Source organism: Geotrypetes seraphini, chromosome 3 (genome assembly GCF_902459505.1).
Source record: "Geotrypetes seraphini chromosome 3, aGeoSer1.1, whole genome shotgun sequence".
Classification (NCBI taxonomy): Eukaryota; Metazoa; Chordata; class Amphibia; order Gymnophiona; family Dermophiidae; genus Geotrypetes; species Geotrypetes seraphini.
The window spans coordinates 319,813,715-319,829,292 of record NC_047086.1 but is presented as its reverse complement, the minus strand read 5'-3'; the positions used below and the strand labels follow the sequence as shown (position 1 = coordinate 319,829,292).

At 48.6% G+C, this 15,578-nt stretch overlaps 1 protein-coding gene across 1 annotated transcript; it reads left to right on the top strand.

Moving 5' to 3' along the window:
- Nucleotides 1–11,086: 11,086 nt before the first annotated feature.
- Nucleotides 11,087–12,497, top strand: SSTR4 (somatostatin receptor 4). Its single transcript, XM_033935760.1, has one exon. The coding sequence runs from the start codon at nt 11,182–11,184 to the stop codon at nt 12,361–12,363; it is 1,182 nt and encodes a 393-aa protein (XP_033791651.1). The 5' UTR covers nt 11,087–11,181; the 3' UTR covers nt 12,364–12,497.
- Nucleotides 12,498–15,578: the final 3,081 nt, after the last annotated feature.

The following is a 15,578-nucleotide window of genomic DNA, read 5'->3' as shown; positions in this document are numbered from 1 at the left end:
GTCTCTATCAAAGCTCACTCCAGTCCAACTACACCAGGGGTGGGCACCACCGGTCCTCGAAGGCCAGAATCCAGTCGGGTTTTCAGGATTTCCCCAATGAATATACATTGGAAGCAGTTCATACAAATAGATCTCATGCATATTCATTGGGGAAATCCTGAAAACTCGACTGGATTCCGGCCCTTGAGACCCGGAGTTGCCCATCGCTGATTGAAGTTTATATAGGGATGGGCGGGGATGGATTTGATTCCAGCTGGGACAGATTTCATTTCAGCGGGGACGGGTTTGACTCCTAGCGGGGATGGATGGGGACAGGTTTGATTCTACCAGGGACGGGTTTGATTTCTGTCCCCACGCAACTCTCTAATCTACACCCTCCCAGCCATTGAAGCCCTCCCCAGCCCATCCCCCCCCCCCAACAGCCATATACAGACACAGACCATGCATGTCTGCCCAGTATTGGCCTTAGTTCTTCAATATTTACTATTATTTTCTGATTCTAGATCAGGGCTGCCCAAATCCAGTCCTCAAGATCATGGCAGGCCAGGTGTTCAGGATATCCACAATGAATATGCATGAGAGAGATTTGCATACCAAGAAGGCAGTGCAGTCAAATCTTTCTCATGCATATTCATTGTGGATATCCTGAAAACCTTGCCTGCTAGTAGATCTCGAGGACCGGACTTGGGCAGCCCTGTTCTAGATCCTCTGTGTTCATACCACGCTTTTTTGAACTCCGTCACTGTTTTCCTCTCTACCACCTCTCTCGGGAGCGCATTCCAGGCATCCACCACCCTCTCCGTAAAGATTTTCCTTACATTGCTCGAGTCTCCCCACCCCTCAAACTCAAATTATGTCCTCTGGTTTTACTATTGTCCTTACTCTGGAAAAGATTTTGTTCTACGTTAATACCTTTCAAGTATTTGAACATCTGAATCATATCCCCCTGTCCCTCCTTTCCTACACACAAGGAGGGCAGTCTGGTATAAAATAGCCCTCCCTATGGATGAGCTAACCCCCCATCTACCTTTGCTGCTTGCACCACCAAGTCTGTTCCCATCAATCCCTTCATATCCTTGAAGGCAGGTCTCCTACAAGGTGTATCTATATTCTGGAAGTCATTTTTCTTGCCATAACTATGATTTAGGGGAACTTCAACTGGAATCACTAACTGGAAACAGCTGTTACTGATTCTCCTTCACTAACTCTTCCTTGCATGAAATGTGCTGATTTCACACTTGCCATATTGAGCTATTTATTATAGCTACTGCCAAAATTAATGTCTGTGATCTCTAAGGAATATCATTTTTTATTTCAATCTATAGTACCGAGACATTAAAATGACTTATATCTGTTTTCTGTATCTGCAACCTTGTAGTGTACTTCTGTTTCCTATTGGAAATAGCTATTATATTGAATTACAGTATATTGTATACTTTGGATAAAGATGCTGTCTTCATAAAAATAATAATGATGATGATGACCCCCCCCCCCCTCAGGGTCTATAACCTTAATGCAGTGAGGGGGCTTATGTACCACAGTAGCAGCACTGTAGCTACCAGGAAAGTCTCCCAAGCCACACAGGTCTTGGTTGAGGGGCCAAACTACCACACACACACACACACACATACTTTTATGAAGCTGCATTAGCATTTTTTATCGCCAGCAGTGGTGGTAAAAGCTTCAATGCTTACAGAATTGCTATGAACATCAGAACTTTTACCGCCATGGCTGGCAATAAAAAACGCTAATGCAGCTTCATAAAAGGGGGTGGAGTAAGAGTGGTCCAAACTAGAGGTCTGCATGGGAACGGGGATTGTGTGAATCCCGTGGGCCCCGCAGGGATCCCCCCAGATCTACGGGACTCCCACGGGAATGGAACCGATGATTCCCGAGAGCCGGAAAGAGAATTAGTAGAATATAGAAAAAAGCAGACACTGAGACCAAGATGATAGAAAACCAAAATGTCCTATCAGCTACAGCAAGAGAGATGTTCATTTTGAGGGGAGCTAAGCTCACAGTGGGAGGCCCAGCCCCTCTCATGGTTATGCCACCAATTGCATTGGGTATAAAATGAAGTACTTGCTGAGTTTGTTTTGGGGTTTCCAGTTCAGTTTTGGCACATTTTTCTTATGCAACCAATGTCCTGAAAAGTGCCTCTCTCAGTTCTGCTTTAAATGATTTTGATGCTGTATTGTTTGATTCTTTACTCATTGCTGCATTAAAAATAATTTGTGGATCTTGGAAGAACCTCTCACGAGTTACCTATGCCAGATGGTGGAACCAGATAGCACAGTTACTTACCGTAACAGGTGTTATCCAGGGACAGCAGGCAGATATTCTCACATGTGGGTGACGTCATCTACGGAGCCCCAGCGCGGACAGCTTTTCAAGCAAACTTGATTGAAGTTTCAAGTTTGCTATGCTGCACCACGCATGTGCATGCCTTCTTGCCCACTAGAGGGCGCATCCCCACCTCGTGGTCCTCAGTTCTATAGTCAGCAAAGAAGCCATCCCCGGGGAGGAGGGCGGGTTGTGAGAATATCTGCCTGCTGTCCCTGGATAACACCTGTTACGGTAAGTAACTGTGCTTTATCCCAGGACAAGCAGGCAGCATATTCTCACATGTGGGTGACCTCCAAGCCAACCAAAAAAGGGCAGGTGGGAGGATGGCAATTTAGGAAAACAGATTACGTAAAACCGACTGGCCAAACCGGCCGTCGCTTCTGGACAACGTATCCAGACAGTAGTGGGAGGTGAAAGTATGAACCGAAGACCAAGTGGCAGCCTTGCAGATGTCCTCCACCGGAGTAGACCGGAGGAAAGCTACAGAAGCTGCCATCGCTCGGACCTTATGTCCCGTGACCCGACCATGCAGCGCGAGACCAGCCTGAGCGTAGCAAAAAGAAATACAAGCAGCCAACCAGTTGGACAAGGTGCGCTTGGAAACAGGACGTCCCAACCGATTAGGATCAAAGGACAAAAATAATTGAGGAACCTTCCGATGAGACTTAGTGCGTTGAAGATAAAAAGCCAACGCCCTCTTACAGTCAAGCGTGTGAAGCGCCGCCTCCCCCGGATGAGAGTGGGGCTTCGGGAAGAACACCGGAAGAACAATGGACTGATTGAGGTGGAAATCAGACACAACCTTAGGTAAAAATTTAGGATGGGTGCGAAGAACCACCTTGTCATGATGGAACACAGTAAAAGGCGGGTCCGCAACCAAAGCCTGCAGCTCACTAATCCGACGAGCGGACGTGAGCGCAAGCAAAAAGATCACCTTCCAAGTGAGAAACTTAAGATGGGATTTGTCAATAGGCTCAAAAGGAGGCTTCATCGGTTGAGCCAAGACCACATTAAGATCCCAAACTACAGGAGGAGGTTTCAGAGGAAGATGAACATTCACGAGACCCCTCATGAAACGGGTCACCAGAGGATGAAGAGAGGGAGACCAACCCTCGAGATGCCTATGCATGGAACGCCGCAATAGCACTGAGATGCACCCGAATGGCAGTCATCTTCAGCCCAGACTTGGACAAATGCAACAAATATTCTAGCACCGAAGACACTGGAACCGAACTCGGGTCCAGATGGTTCGAGGAACACCAGGATGAAAATCTGGTCCACTTCTGGGAATAACAAAGCCTAGTCGAGACCTTGCAGGAGGCTTCCAAAACCTCCCTCACAGACTGAGAAACAGGAACCGAAGTCAAGGGGAAAGGAACCAAGCCGTCAGATGTAAAGACTGAAGATTGGGATGTAACAGCGAATCCCGACTCTGAGACATCCATCTTCGAGGGAACCGCCGTAACCGTGAGAGGGGAGACCAAATTTCTCAGGAAGGTCTGATGGAGAACTTTGTTGAGAGGCAGACGAGGAGTCTCTCTTGGGGGAGAGGGCAAATCCTGCTCCTCCAAAAATTCCTTCGTATATTGAGAACCTGACACAAGATCAAGGTCCAAAGCCCTCCCCATATCAAGCACAAATCTCGAAAAGGAGGAGGGCTTCGAAGGCGGAGGGAGATCGAGAAGCCCGCGCCGCCAAGAAGGAAGGGGAAGCCTCACGGGACTAATGAGGTTCCCTACCAGTGCCAGACCCCGAACCCCAAGAAGCCGCACCAAGCGACCTCGACGGGGTCGGGGACCGCCCATGCCCCGAGGAACCCCTGTGGGAAGTCCCCGGGGTACGAGGCACCGAGGCATGCCCCTTCCATCTCGGCGAGGAGTCCCTCGATAACTCCACCTCGGAGGAACGGAAAAGCCTCGGATTATCGAGGCGGAGCTCCGAGACACGCAGGGTCTCAGCCCCGGTCGGCGAGGAGCGACCGCGTCGCCCAGGAGAACCCCGAAGACGTTTGGGCTTCCTCGGCTGACGCTTCGCCCGAGGCCGACCCGAGGGCGAGGAGCCCCGGGAGGACCTCGACGAGGAAGAAGAGGAAGAGATCCTCCGAACCCGCCGCACCTTGTCCCGAGGCCGCACACTACGCTCAGGCTGGTCGACCGAGGTCGAGGGCAAGGTCGGGGTTGAGGCCGGAGCCACCCCGGGGGCCGAAGTCGAGGGTACCGAGACCGAGGTTGCCGAAGCCGGGGCAGTCGAGGCCGAAGCCGGCTGCAGGTGTGCGAGGGCGCCGGACAGCTCCGAGGCAATGAGCGCACGGAGCAAGTCCTGAAAAACAGGAACCCCCATCATGGCCGGTAGATCCGGGGCCGGCGGGTGCTCCCTCGAGGGTGACCTCGGTCTCGAGTATTCCCGCGGGGCACCCGACTTCGACGCTCGGGGCGGGGCCGAAGATGACCCACCCGCCCCCGTCGAGGATCCCGAGGATGGCTTCTTCGAGGACCCTGGAACTGAAGAAGGAAGTGAGGACTTACCCACCGTCGACTTTGGGGTCGAGGACGCAGGCTTCGACGAAGCAGGCTGTCGTGGCGAGGTCGAGGGAGTCGAGGCCGAGGTCAAGGCCGGGGCCGAAGCCGAGGCCGACATCGAGGCCTTCCCCGCCGCGGGGTCCACAGCAAAGAGCTCCGCCATTCGAGCGCGACGGCGGCGGAGAGCTCTCGGCTGAAAAGTAGAGCACCGAGTGCAGGAGTCGGTCGGGTGCTCAGGACCCAGACAAAGCAAGCACCACCGGTGGGGATCGGTGATAGAAAGCAACCGATCGCACCGGGTGCACTTTTTAAAGCCCGTCAAGGGACGGGACATGAACTCAAAAAACGGCCAGGAACGAACGAGGTCCCGCGGCTGCGGCTACCGGGAGCCCCCGGAGCCGAATGAAAAAACTTTTTTTTTTTTTTTTTCGACGATAACTTAACACACGAACAAATAAAACAACAAATCAAGCACAGCGACCGAGAAAACACACTCAGCCGCGGTGTCAGAAGGCAAAAAAGTAGAGCACAATTTCCACAGGGCTTCTGGCTCCGCGGAAAAAACTGAACTGAGGACCACGAGGTGGGGATGCGCCCTCTAGTGGGCAAGAAGGCATGCACATGCGTGGTGCAGCATAGCAAACTTGAAACTTCAATCAAGTTTGCTTGAAAAGCTGTCCGCGCTGGGGCTCCGTAGATGACGTCACCCACATGTGAGAATATGCTGCCTGCTTGTCCTGGGATAATTGTTTGCTCTACAGATGAGTTTTATATTGCCAAAAAAAAATCCAACTTTTATTTCTTTTAACAAGAAATGGTCGACCCTACAGTCACATGACCTAATGTCTACTCTAATTCTTTCCGGTGATGTATGCATCTCTTATTTCTGTTCACTGTTATTTGTTCATATTGTTGGTTAAAATAGACTAACTCCCTCTTTTACTAAACTGCAATAGCCGTTTCTAGCACGGGAAACCACGCTGAATGGCCCACACTGCTCCCGACGTTCATAGGAACTCAATGAGCGTTGGGAGCAACATAGGCCATTCAGCGCGGCTCCCCATGCTAGAAACTGCTTTTTATGGGGACAGGTAACTTTTAGAGGGATACTCTGGAATAAACCATGTTGGGTTATCCCTATTGTTGTAGGAGCCTTAGGGAGCATTACACCAAGGCTGGACAAATTTCTACAAAACCTTGAAACTGAAATTTCAGATTTGACAGCAATGGACTTACAACCCCCCCCCCCCCCACCATAAATAAATAAAACAGTTTTGATAGGTTCAAGCTGTACTCATATTTTTGATGATACCTGGATAACTTCCAAGTCTCTGGATGAAGCATGAGTTTTCTGGTGATGCCAGAAAAATGCACCATGTATAATAATAATGGATCCAAAATTCGGAAGGGCTGAGATTCTCAAAACTAGTAATCAATCTTTGTGTTAGAACTTTAATAGGCAATAGCAAAATATAAGATCTGTAACTGTAACTTCCTTTTTATGCTCCTAAATTTAAACATTTAGTACATTTTGAGAAAAAAAAAGTATGCATTCAGCCCTAGAAAATTTTCAGAGGCCAATTTCTGAACATAACTTTCAAACCCCCTCTTTTACTAATGCGTAGCGTGTTAGCGCCAGCAGAAGCGGTAACTGCTCCGACGCTCATAGAATTCCTATGTGCGTCGGAACAGTTACCGCTGCTGCCAGCTACGTGTTAGTAAAAGAAGGGGAAAGTTAGAAGCATATAAGTCCTTTAAATATTGGGTCTTATAATTATAATAATTCAGCCGATATTCAGCTGGAGGCAGTGAGTGTTTTTTTTAAACAGATTGTCACTGGATAAATTAGCCCAGAGCGCCAGCACTGAATATCCATTGCTAATAATGGATGTCCTGGCTGCTGAAGCATATGAGGGTCCCAGCCAATATTTAGCTGGGATCCACATTTAAAAACCCCCAAACAAAAAAGGTCAGGCAACCCTTGCATCTCGATCCCCCTCCCATCCCCCAAGGAAATAGAAAGCTAAATTCCTGATGGTCTAGGGAAAAATCAGGCAGGAGTGATGCCCACTTTCAGTGGCATGGTAAGGGGGGTGCGGACTGCCCCGGGCGCGGTCTTCCTCAGGGCGCTGGCACCCCTCCTCTCTGCACCCCCCTTCCCACTCCTCTCCCTGCCGCATGCGCATGCCCCTTCCCTGTACCTTTTTAACTTTGAGCTATCAACTCGCTGCCCATGTCAGCTTCAGCACTGTCTGACAGGAAGTGACAGAGACAGTGCCGAAGCAGACGTGGGCAGCAAGTTGGTGACTGGAAGTCAAAAAAGAATAGGGAAGGGGCATGCAGCAGGGGGGAGCAGAAAAGACAGCAGGAGAGGGGTACCACTGCCCTGGGTGCCACTCATCCTCGCTATGCCAATGCCCACTTTCTCCTGCCTAGCATCCAGCCTCAATTTCAAAATGGCTGCTATGACCTCTAGCAGTAGCCTCACAGTACTTCAAGTACTCATGTTATTTGAAGTACATGAGTCTGCCATTAGAGGTCACAGCAGTCATTTTGAACTACAGGCTACTGAGAATATCCTTCCAAACACTGATGCAGCTTAAATTGGCGGGAGACATTAGGGTATCAAATCTAAAGGCATATTACTGGAGTACTTGTTTATGTGTGCTTTACATATATAAAATCAGATGTATCTGTGTGTGTATATATGTATGTTCCAGCATAACTCTGAAACACATGGATATGACTTACCATCTGGGGAAAAATACTGTGGGGGTGAGAAGGGGGTGGCATGTAAAAATTATCGAAAACAACAGATTTTAGTGTCTACCCCATAGTTTTCGGGCTCGCAGAGATGAAACGCATGAAGAGATTTCAACCAAACTTGGTACACATATGACTTACTATCTGGGGAAAAATACTGTGGGGGTGACATATAAAAATTGATCCGATATCAGGATAAATAAATATCCGGCCAACACTGGGTGATCAGCTAATCTCTGATAAAGAGGCTACATATAGCTAGCTATGTGATTCAAATTGAAGACTACTAGCCCAGTGTGCCAGAGAATTCAGCGGCTACTAGAAAGCGTCGTCTAAAACAGGAGGAGCTGGAGGACTCATTCTTATAGGCACAGCTGTAATAACCTGCTATAAGCAGTGCATATATGTTAAAAAAACAAAACCCCAATATTAAATACATACTTCAACACAAACAGCTTGCTTTCAAATATGGAGGCAGAACAGTGGCAGTGGTACTCTCTGCATTCCATATATTCAGTGTCACTGAATATATACCTTAATTTAAATGCCAGCACCAATATTTAAATTAATGCAGTGGCTGCTATTGCTGAAATTTGACCCAATTAATTATAGCAGTGCAGGCCGGCTAATGACTCAGTGAAACATATGGGAGATCTGAGTTTGACTCCTGAGCCCATCAGCTACTTCTCAAACCTGCTGGATGTTAGGGCTGCTAGAGAGGCAGCATTACAGCCACTGAGGGGTCGAAGCCCTGTCAATTTGCAACATGAGTTCTGCATATCCAACAAGCTGCTAAGACGTGTCGCTAATATCACCAAATTTGCCCATTCCTCTCTGAGCACACTACCCAGACCCTTGTCCAAGCTCTCGTAACCCCACGCTTAGATTACTGCAATCTACTCCTAACTGTTAACCTGCAGTATTGTCTCTTCCCCTTGCAATCTGTGCAAAACTCTGCTGCACGACTCATCTTCTACCAACCTCGCTACTCTCATGTCACCCCTCTCCTTAAGTCACTTCACTGGCTCCCTATCTGCCATTGCATACAGTTCAAGATCTTATTGCTGACCCACAAGTGTGTTCATTCTGCTGCCCCTCAATATCTCTCCTTAAATACCTCCCAGAGAACTCCGTTCTTCAGTTAAGTCACTCTTAGCGTTACCCTTCTCCTCCACTGCCAATACCAGACTTTGTTTCTTTTATCTAGCTGCCCCCTATGTCAGGAATAAATTACCAGAGTTTGTCCGTCAAGCCCCTTCCCTTGTTTAAAAGCAGACTGAAAAACCACCTTTTTTTATATAGCTTTCAATCCTTAACCCTATTCCTCTGCTCTTCAACCCAGCCCGCTGATTAACCGTTCTCCTTAACTGTATCCATGACATCCTGTTTGTCTGTCTTGTCTGTTTAGATTGTAAGCTCTTTCGAGCAGGGACTGTTTCCTTATTCTTTGTGACTCTGTGCAGCGCTGCGTGCGTCTGGCAGCGCTAAAGAAATAATTAATAGTAGTAGTTCCAGAGAGAACTATAGTCCATGCCTTTATGTCTTAATACCACAGAATAGTTATTTTGATGCCCAGGCTGGATGGAAAAAAGTAAAAATAGGGAAAAGCCCTGGTTAACTGTGAAAGGAGGTTCCTGGTGTTTTCTACACTGGCTACTTTTCAAAACTTTATTTATTCAGTGTCCCAAGGGAGCTCAGAACGGTTTACATGAATTTATTCAGGTGCTCAAGGATTTCTCCCTGTCTGTCCCGGCAGGCTCACAATCTATCTAATGTACCTCGGGCAGTGGGGGGGGAGGGGAGGGGAGAGATTAAGGTTCAAATTCTGTAACCGGCGCCTAATAAGTGCCCAACTAGATAAGCGCTTATCTAAATTGAATAACAAGCTCAATTAAGCTTTTTAATCAGCACTAATTGAAACCTAGGCGCCTATCAAGAAAGAGTGATTCTGTAACAAGGCTCTTCTAAAAATTTAGGCGACCTTCAAAAAAATAGGCGCTATGCATGTTAGGCATGGGCGTGGCTTCATGTTTGGTGCCTTGTTACAGAATCGCTGCTCTTAAGCGTGATTAAGTGCTCGCATGGGCACCAAACTTTTAGTTGTGCCTAGAGCTGGCCTATTTATTGGGCGTCTCCAAACTAGGTGCCCAAATAGGTGCCGCTCAGCGCGATTCACTAAACAGCACCCAACTGTATTTGAATCGTGCTGAACGGTGCCTATATAAGCGCCTAACTTTTGGGCGCTTCTTATAGAATTTGCCCCTAAGTGACTCCTTTGCAAATCCCCAAAGTTCATAAAATAGGACATCTTATTTATAAGGTTATGCAGGTACTATGATATTGAGCTGCCCTAAATTAGGCCACTTAGCTAGGCGGTTCTGGCACTGAATATTGCCTGCGCCCTCATAACCGTGGGCTCCTCCCCAGTGCTGCCCGACCTACCTGCTTTTTAATTGAGCACCGTGTGCTGATATTGATCAGCACTTTCCGGTTAAGTGCCACTGAATATCTCCACCTAGGAGGCTCTTGCCTGCCCCAAACACCTTCAGTATCAGACACCTTATGACTTTAATGAACTACAACCAAAATGTTAATGGCCTGCAAATTACACTTTGAAATTAAATGTGATGGAATTCCGCCTAAAAACAACGGGGGCATTATAAGAAGTTTCTGGATATTTGGGAGCCATTGACAAAATTTTGCAGATTGATTGTTGAATTTGGCCCTTGATCATGCACGTCAGGGTGGGGCTGGAAAATATTTTTGAGTGCAATTTTTGAATATGAAGATGGGGGGGGGGGATATATGTATTCGTCATGGATTACAATTTTGATTGAATTTAGTGTAATATGATTGTATAATATTGTGGCACTTATTTTTGGCTTCAAAATGAATAAAGATATTTTTTAAAAGTTATGATTTTTTTTTTTTTTTAGTCAATGTTTATTTATAGAATTTTTACAAAATTACAAAGTATGGAATAAAACAATCCATGATTTTTAATACATTCAAATATTTTAGGTGAAGTCGCTAAACTCTTTAGAGATATATAACTACTTGAAAGCTTTTAATTGTCCTGATTTAGCAGCTGATTCGAAAGCTGCTTTTTTTTCCTAGCACTTCTTCCAGACTGGCCTGCTTCAACTCTAGTTCAATGGCCACAATTACTTGTGGAAGCTGTTAAGCCTCGACCTATGCACACTGTCTGGAGCTGACAAACGTTTTCACCCCGCCGCTTGCCTCAAAGCCTAAGGCAACCGGTGTTGGATGCACTGTATATGCTCATCCTTGAAACCGAAGAAGTTGGAGATCTTACAAACTGGAGCATGGGGGGGGGGGGGGGGGGTCCTAGGCAGAGCTGCGCCTCGCCTTAATCCTGTTTTATTGGGAGCGCAGCTAAGAGACGGCAAATGCAGCAGCAGCGCTGACAGCATCATCCATCTCGCCTCTCTCCCTCCCTCTTTCTCTCCCCATCCATTTTTTTTTTTACACCCAGTATCTTGGGAAGCGGCAGCAGTTGGGGGCTCAGGCACTCTCCTATGGGACTCTTGCAATGACCACAGCTCTCGATCTGCTCGCGCCGGGCGAGGCCAGCCGGCTCCTGATGAACCCCAAGAACCGGTCCCGGGACGCGGCGGCGGTGGCGGCGACCGAGTACCCGGAGGCGGGCGGCCAGCGGCCGGGCGCGAACCGAAGCGCCGACGAGCCGGGCGCGCGGGGGGACGCCGACATGATCGCCATCCAGCTGGTGTACGCCGTGGTGTGCCTGGTGGGGCTGGCGGGCAACGCCATGGTCATCTTCGTGGTCCTGCGCTACGCCAAGATGAAGACGGCCACCAACATCTACATCCTCAACCTGGCCATCGCCGACGAGCTCTTCATGCTCAGCGTGCCCTTCCTGGCCGCGTCGGCGGCGCTGCGCCACTGGCCCTTCGGCGCGGGCATGTGCCGCGCCGTGCTCAGCGTGGACGGCATCAACATGTTCACCAGCGTCTTCTGCCTGACGGTGCTCAGCGTGGACCGCTACGTGGCCGTGGCGCACCCGCTGCGGGCGGCCAAGTACCGGCGGCCCACCGTGGCCAAGGCCATCAACGCCGGCGTCTGGCTCGTCTCCTTCCTCGTCGTCTCGCCCATCGTCGCCTTCGCCGGCACCGCCACCGCGCGCGACGGCGCGGTCACGTGCAACCTGCTCTGGCCGCGGCCCGGCTGGTCGGCCTTCTTCGTCGTCTACACCTTCCTGCTGGGCTTCCTGCTGCCCGTCTCGTGCATCGGCCTCTGCCACGTCCTCATCGTGGCCAAGATGCGCGCCGTGGCGCTGAAGGCGGGCTGGCTGCAGCGCGGGGCGTCGGAGCGCAAGATCACGCGCATGGTGCTGGCGGTGGTGGCCGTGTTCGTGGTCTGCTGGATGCCCTTCTACGTGGTGCAGCTGCTCAACCTCTTCCTGGCGCCGATCGACGACAGCGTCAACCACGTCTCGCTCATCCTCAGCTACGCCAACAGCTGCGCCAACCCCATCCTCTACGGCTTCTTCTCGGACAACTTCAAGAGGTCTTTCCAGAGGATGGTGTGCCTGCGCTGGCTGGAGAGCGGCACTGACGAGCCGGTGGATTACTACGCCACGGCGCTGAAGGGCCGGCCGTGCCACAGCAGCGGCCCCTTGGACTTCCAGCAGGAAGCTCTGCAGGCCGGCCCTTCTTGCAGGCACGGGGCCGTCACCAGGACTACCACTTTATGACAATGGCCGCCAGCGCCTTGCCGGGACAGACTTTTCCGTGGGGGTCAAAATGCTGCCGGCTTAGGTATAGTTGTTCCTTGTGCACCGTTAGTAAGTGAGAGTGTGAAATATAATAATAAAAAGAATATATGCCTGGAAAGACCATTTCTCCTTTCTAGAGTCTCGCTGAGCTTCAAAGGCACAGCCGCTTGCATTTGTCACGGTTGCTGATTTAGTTTACCTGGCTTTTTGCATGCTTGGTGAGGGGTGGGGTGATTCCATTGAAAGCCGTATTGGAAGACAGGTTCGATGGGCCTTATTGGGGGATGTAGGAGTCTTGGGAGGAAGCCAAAGGAAAAAAAAAAAAGTTGCTGGATTACTTTGGTGCTTTGAACACTTAGAATAAATATTTTTGCAAACTTTTTTTCCCCTCAAACTTAGAACACTCATTTAAAAAAATTGACCAGTCAATATTTTTTTTCTTACATATTCAAAAATCCCCAAGTGTAGAACACTTATCTATCTTTATATGTCTAGGTCTAATATATGTATTTATATCTTATCTATAATATCAAGCTCAATAGATCCCTGCATCAATGAAGAAACAGAGTGGGGGACAATCATATTATTGCTCCATAAATTATTAAAAAAACACACACACATATGTGTGTGTGTGTGTATAGTGATCCACTCCAAAAAGCATGCAAGAGGGTAAAGATTCTTCCACATATCTTGTCTGTTTTTATTTGATCTTATAGATTGTGAGTTCAAAACCACAATTTGCTGTTCATGCCAGAGAAGTACAGTATATACATATTCTATAGTGTTCATTATCCTTTGCTGTAAATGGCTCTCCCATAGCTCTCAGACCAAGGCACAGCCTCCTGGCTGGCTCATAGTTTGATTTCTTATCTTCTGTTTCTGTTTGCTTTTGCCTTTCTCTTAGCTTCAGCTCTTCCTCATCATTCATTCTCTTTTAAAGCTTTGTCAGTGTTGTCTTCGGTTCATTTCTTTAGAATTTGCATTCTCTCAGCTGACCTCCACCATCAACCTTTTTTCAGTCCTACATAGCTCTTCAGTCTTCATCACCTCTTTCAGGTCCTCTTTCACCCATGCCCACTTGCCCAATTATTCTTGTGTCTTCACATCCCATCTTTAAGCTCCTCTCCCGTTAGTGCCCAGCTCTTCTTTTCCTGCTCCTCTTCCTCTCTCCCAGCTCATGGCCTGTTCTCCCTTCTTTCATCTCTTTTCTTCCTCCGCACTCTGATTTGTGCGCCCTCTGCTTACATGCTCTCATATCCTATGTCTGTCTTCTTCCTCTCTCCAAGTTAATTTCCTTCACCTCTGCCTTTTCCATCTCTCCTCCTTTCACCGACCCGCTTCTCTTTTTCCTTCCAAACAACTAGCTCTCCTGCAGGTTCCCTAGGCAGCAGTCACCCCAAACCAGTGTTTCCTTTTATTGCCGTATATCCTTTCTCCCTCTCTCCTTTCACCACCCCACCTAACACTGCTCAGTCCTTTTTTTCACTCCCATAGCCCTTCTTTTCCACTTTTAGCTCTTCTCTCAGTCCCTCTGCCAGATCCTCCTTCTTTTTCTCATTCCCTCTCCCAGCCCTTGTTCTATGCAGCCACCTCAGAACAAACTGAGCATCTAACTCTGATACAGACTGCTGTTCTCTCTTCCCTCTGCAATCCATTGGTGAGACGTTTCTTACCTAATAGGTTTCAAGGGGAGACCAGAATAGTAATGGGGGAAACAGAAATATGTCCTGCTTAGGCTTCTGTGAACTGCAGTTTGGAGCTTTCCTCTCCCAACCAGCAGGTGCATAGGAGATAATATTGGGGATGCAAAAATACCCACGGAGGTGGTACCTTCCGTATCTGAGTAAGGGAAGTGCTCTGAGTATACTACACTTGAACTAAAGACAAGAACCACATCCTCCCCCCACCCCACCTCTCGTCAGTCAGCAGCATACTGTCTTGTTTAAATATGCTCAAAGCATTTACAGGGGGGTGCTGAAAAGTTCTCAGCCCAAAAACTTCCTAAATTCTGAGTGTTATTTTGTCACTGTAGCTGAAAAGAGTGCTATTTAATTTGCAAAGTTCCAATTTGCAGAATTGATTGAACCGTGTCACCGAAAAGTGTGGAATTTTCAAGTGTGAAACTGAGCTGTCATGAAGTTCCCAATCCCTGCAGAAGAAAACTCCAAAGGAAATCCATGAATGTATGATGTAAAAGGGTGTTTCTCAACATGCAGTATGCATCGTAGGGGTACGCGGTAGCGCTGCCTGATTCAATTGAATGGATTTGTTCCCCCCCCGAGTCAGCGGCAGCAGTGTGTGGGAATTGCTGCCGATACCGCAATGAGATTCAATACTGATTCCCCCCACACACACACACCTCCAATTCGGTGCTGATTCGGCTCGCCTCCAACTCCAACCTAAAGTAGCAGCAGTAAACAGGCTGCTCCTGGCCTGCCCGCTGGGGCCTTCCCCTTGCTGCGTTACTGATGATGTCACTGATGACATCACTGATGATGCGGCAGAGGGAAGCCCTGGCGGACAGGCTGCCAAGCAGCCTGTTTGCCACTGCTGCTTTAGGTTGGCAGGCTAGGGGCGAATCAGCATCGAATCTCATGCCACTGACTTGGAAGTCTCTCTGTGGTAGAGGAGAGACTTCCAGATCAGTGGCAGGTAAGACGTGAGAGTCACTGCCGATTCTGCGACCTGAAGAAGTAAGCCTTGGAGTACAGGGAAGGAGAGGAAGGATATCTGAAGGAGGAGGGAAGCGGAAGACAATCTGGTGGCACAAGGGGAGGGGAGGGTGAGAAGAAAGAAAGATGGGGGAGTTGAGGGAGACATACATGGTGAGCGGAGAAGAAATTGCAACTAATGGAGGAGAGGGAGGGAAGATGGTGCATGGAGGGGAGTTAGAGAGATTTGACAGAGCACAAGGAAGGGAGAGAGAGAGGTGTTGGGCATGGGGGTAGATGAGAGGGGGAGAGAGAGATACACAGGAGGTGGAAGGGGAGACGGAGGGAGATGTTGGATCCAGGAGTAGAATGAAGTGATAGAGAGATGCACAGAATTCTGCCAAGAGTAAACAAAAAAGTAGAAAGAGATGAGAGGGAGAAATGTTTGATATGAAGATTGTTGGAGATTGAAGAGAATGCAAGGGGGAGGAATATTGGACATAGCGATGGAGGGAAAGATGTGGCATGGTGCTGGAGAGGGGT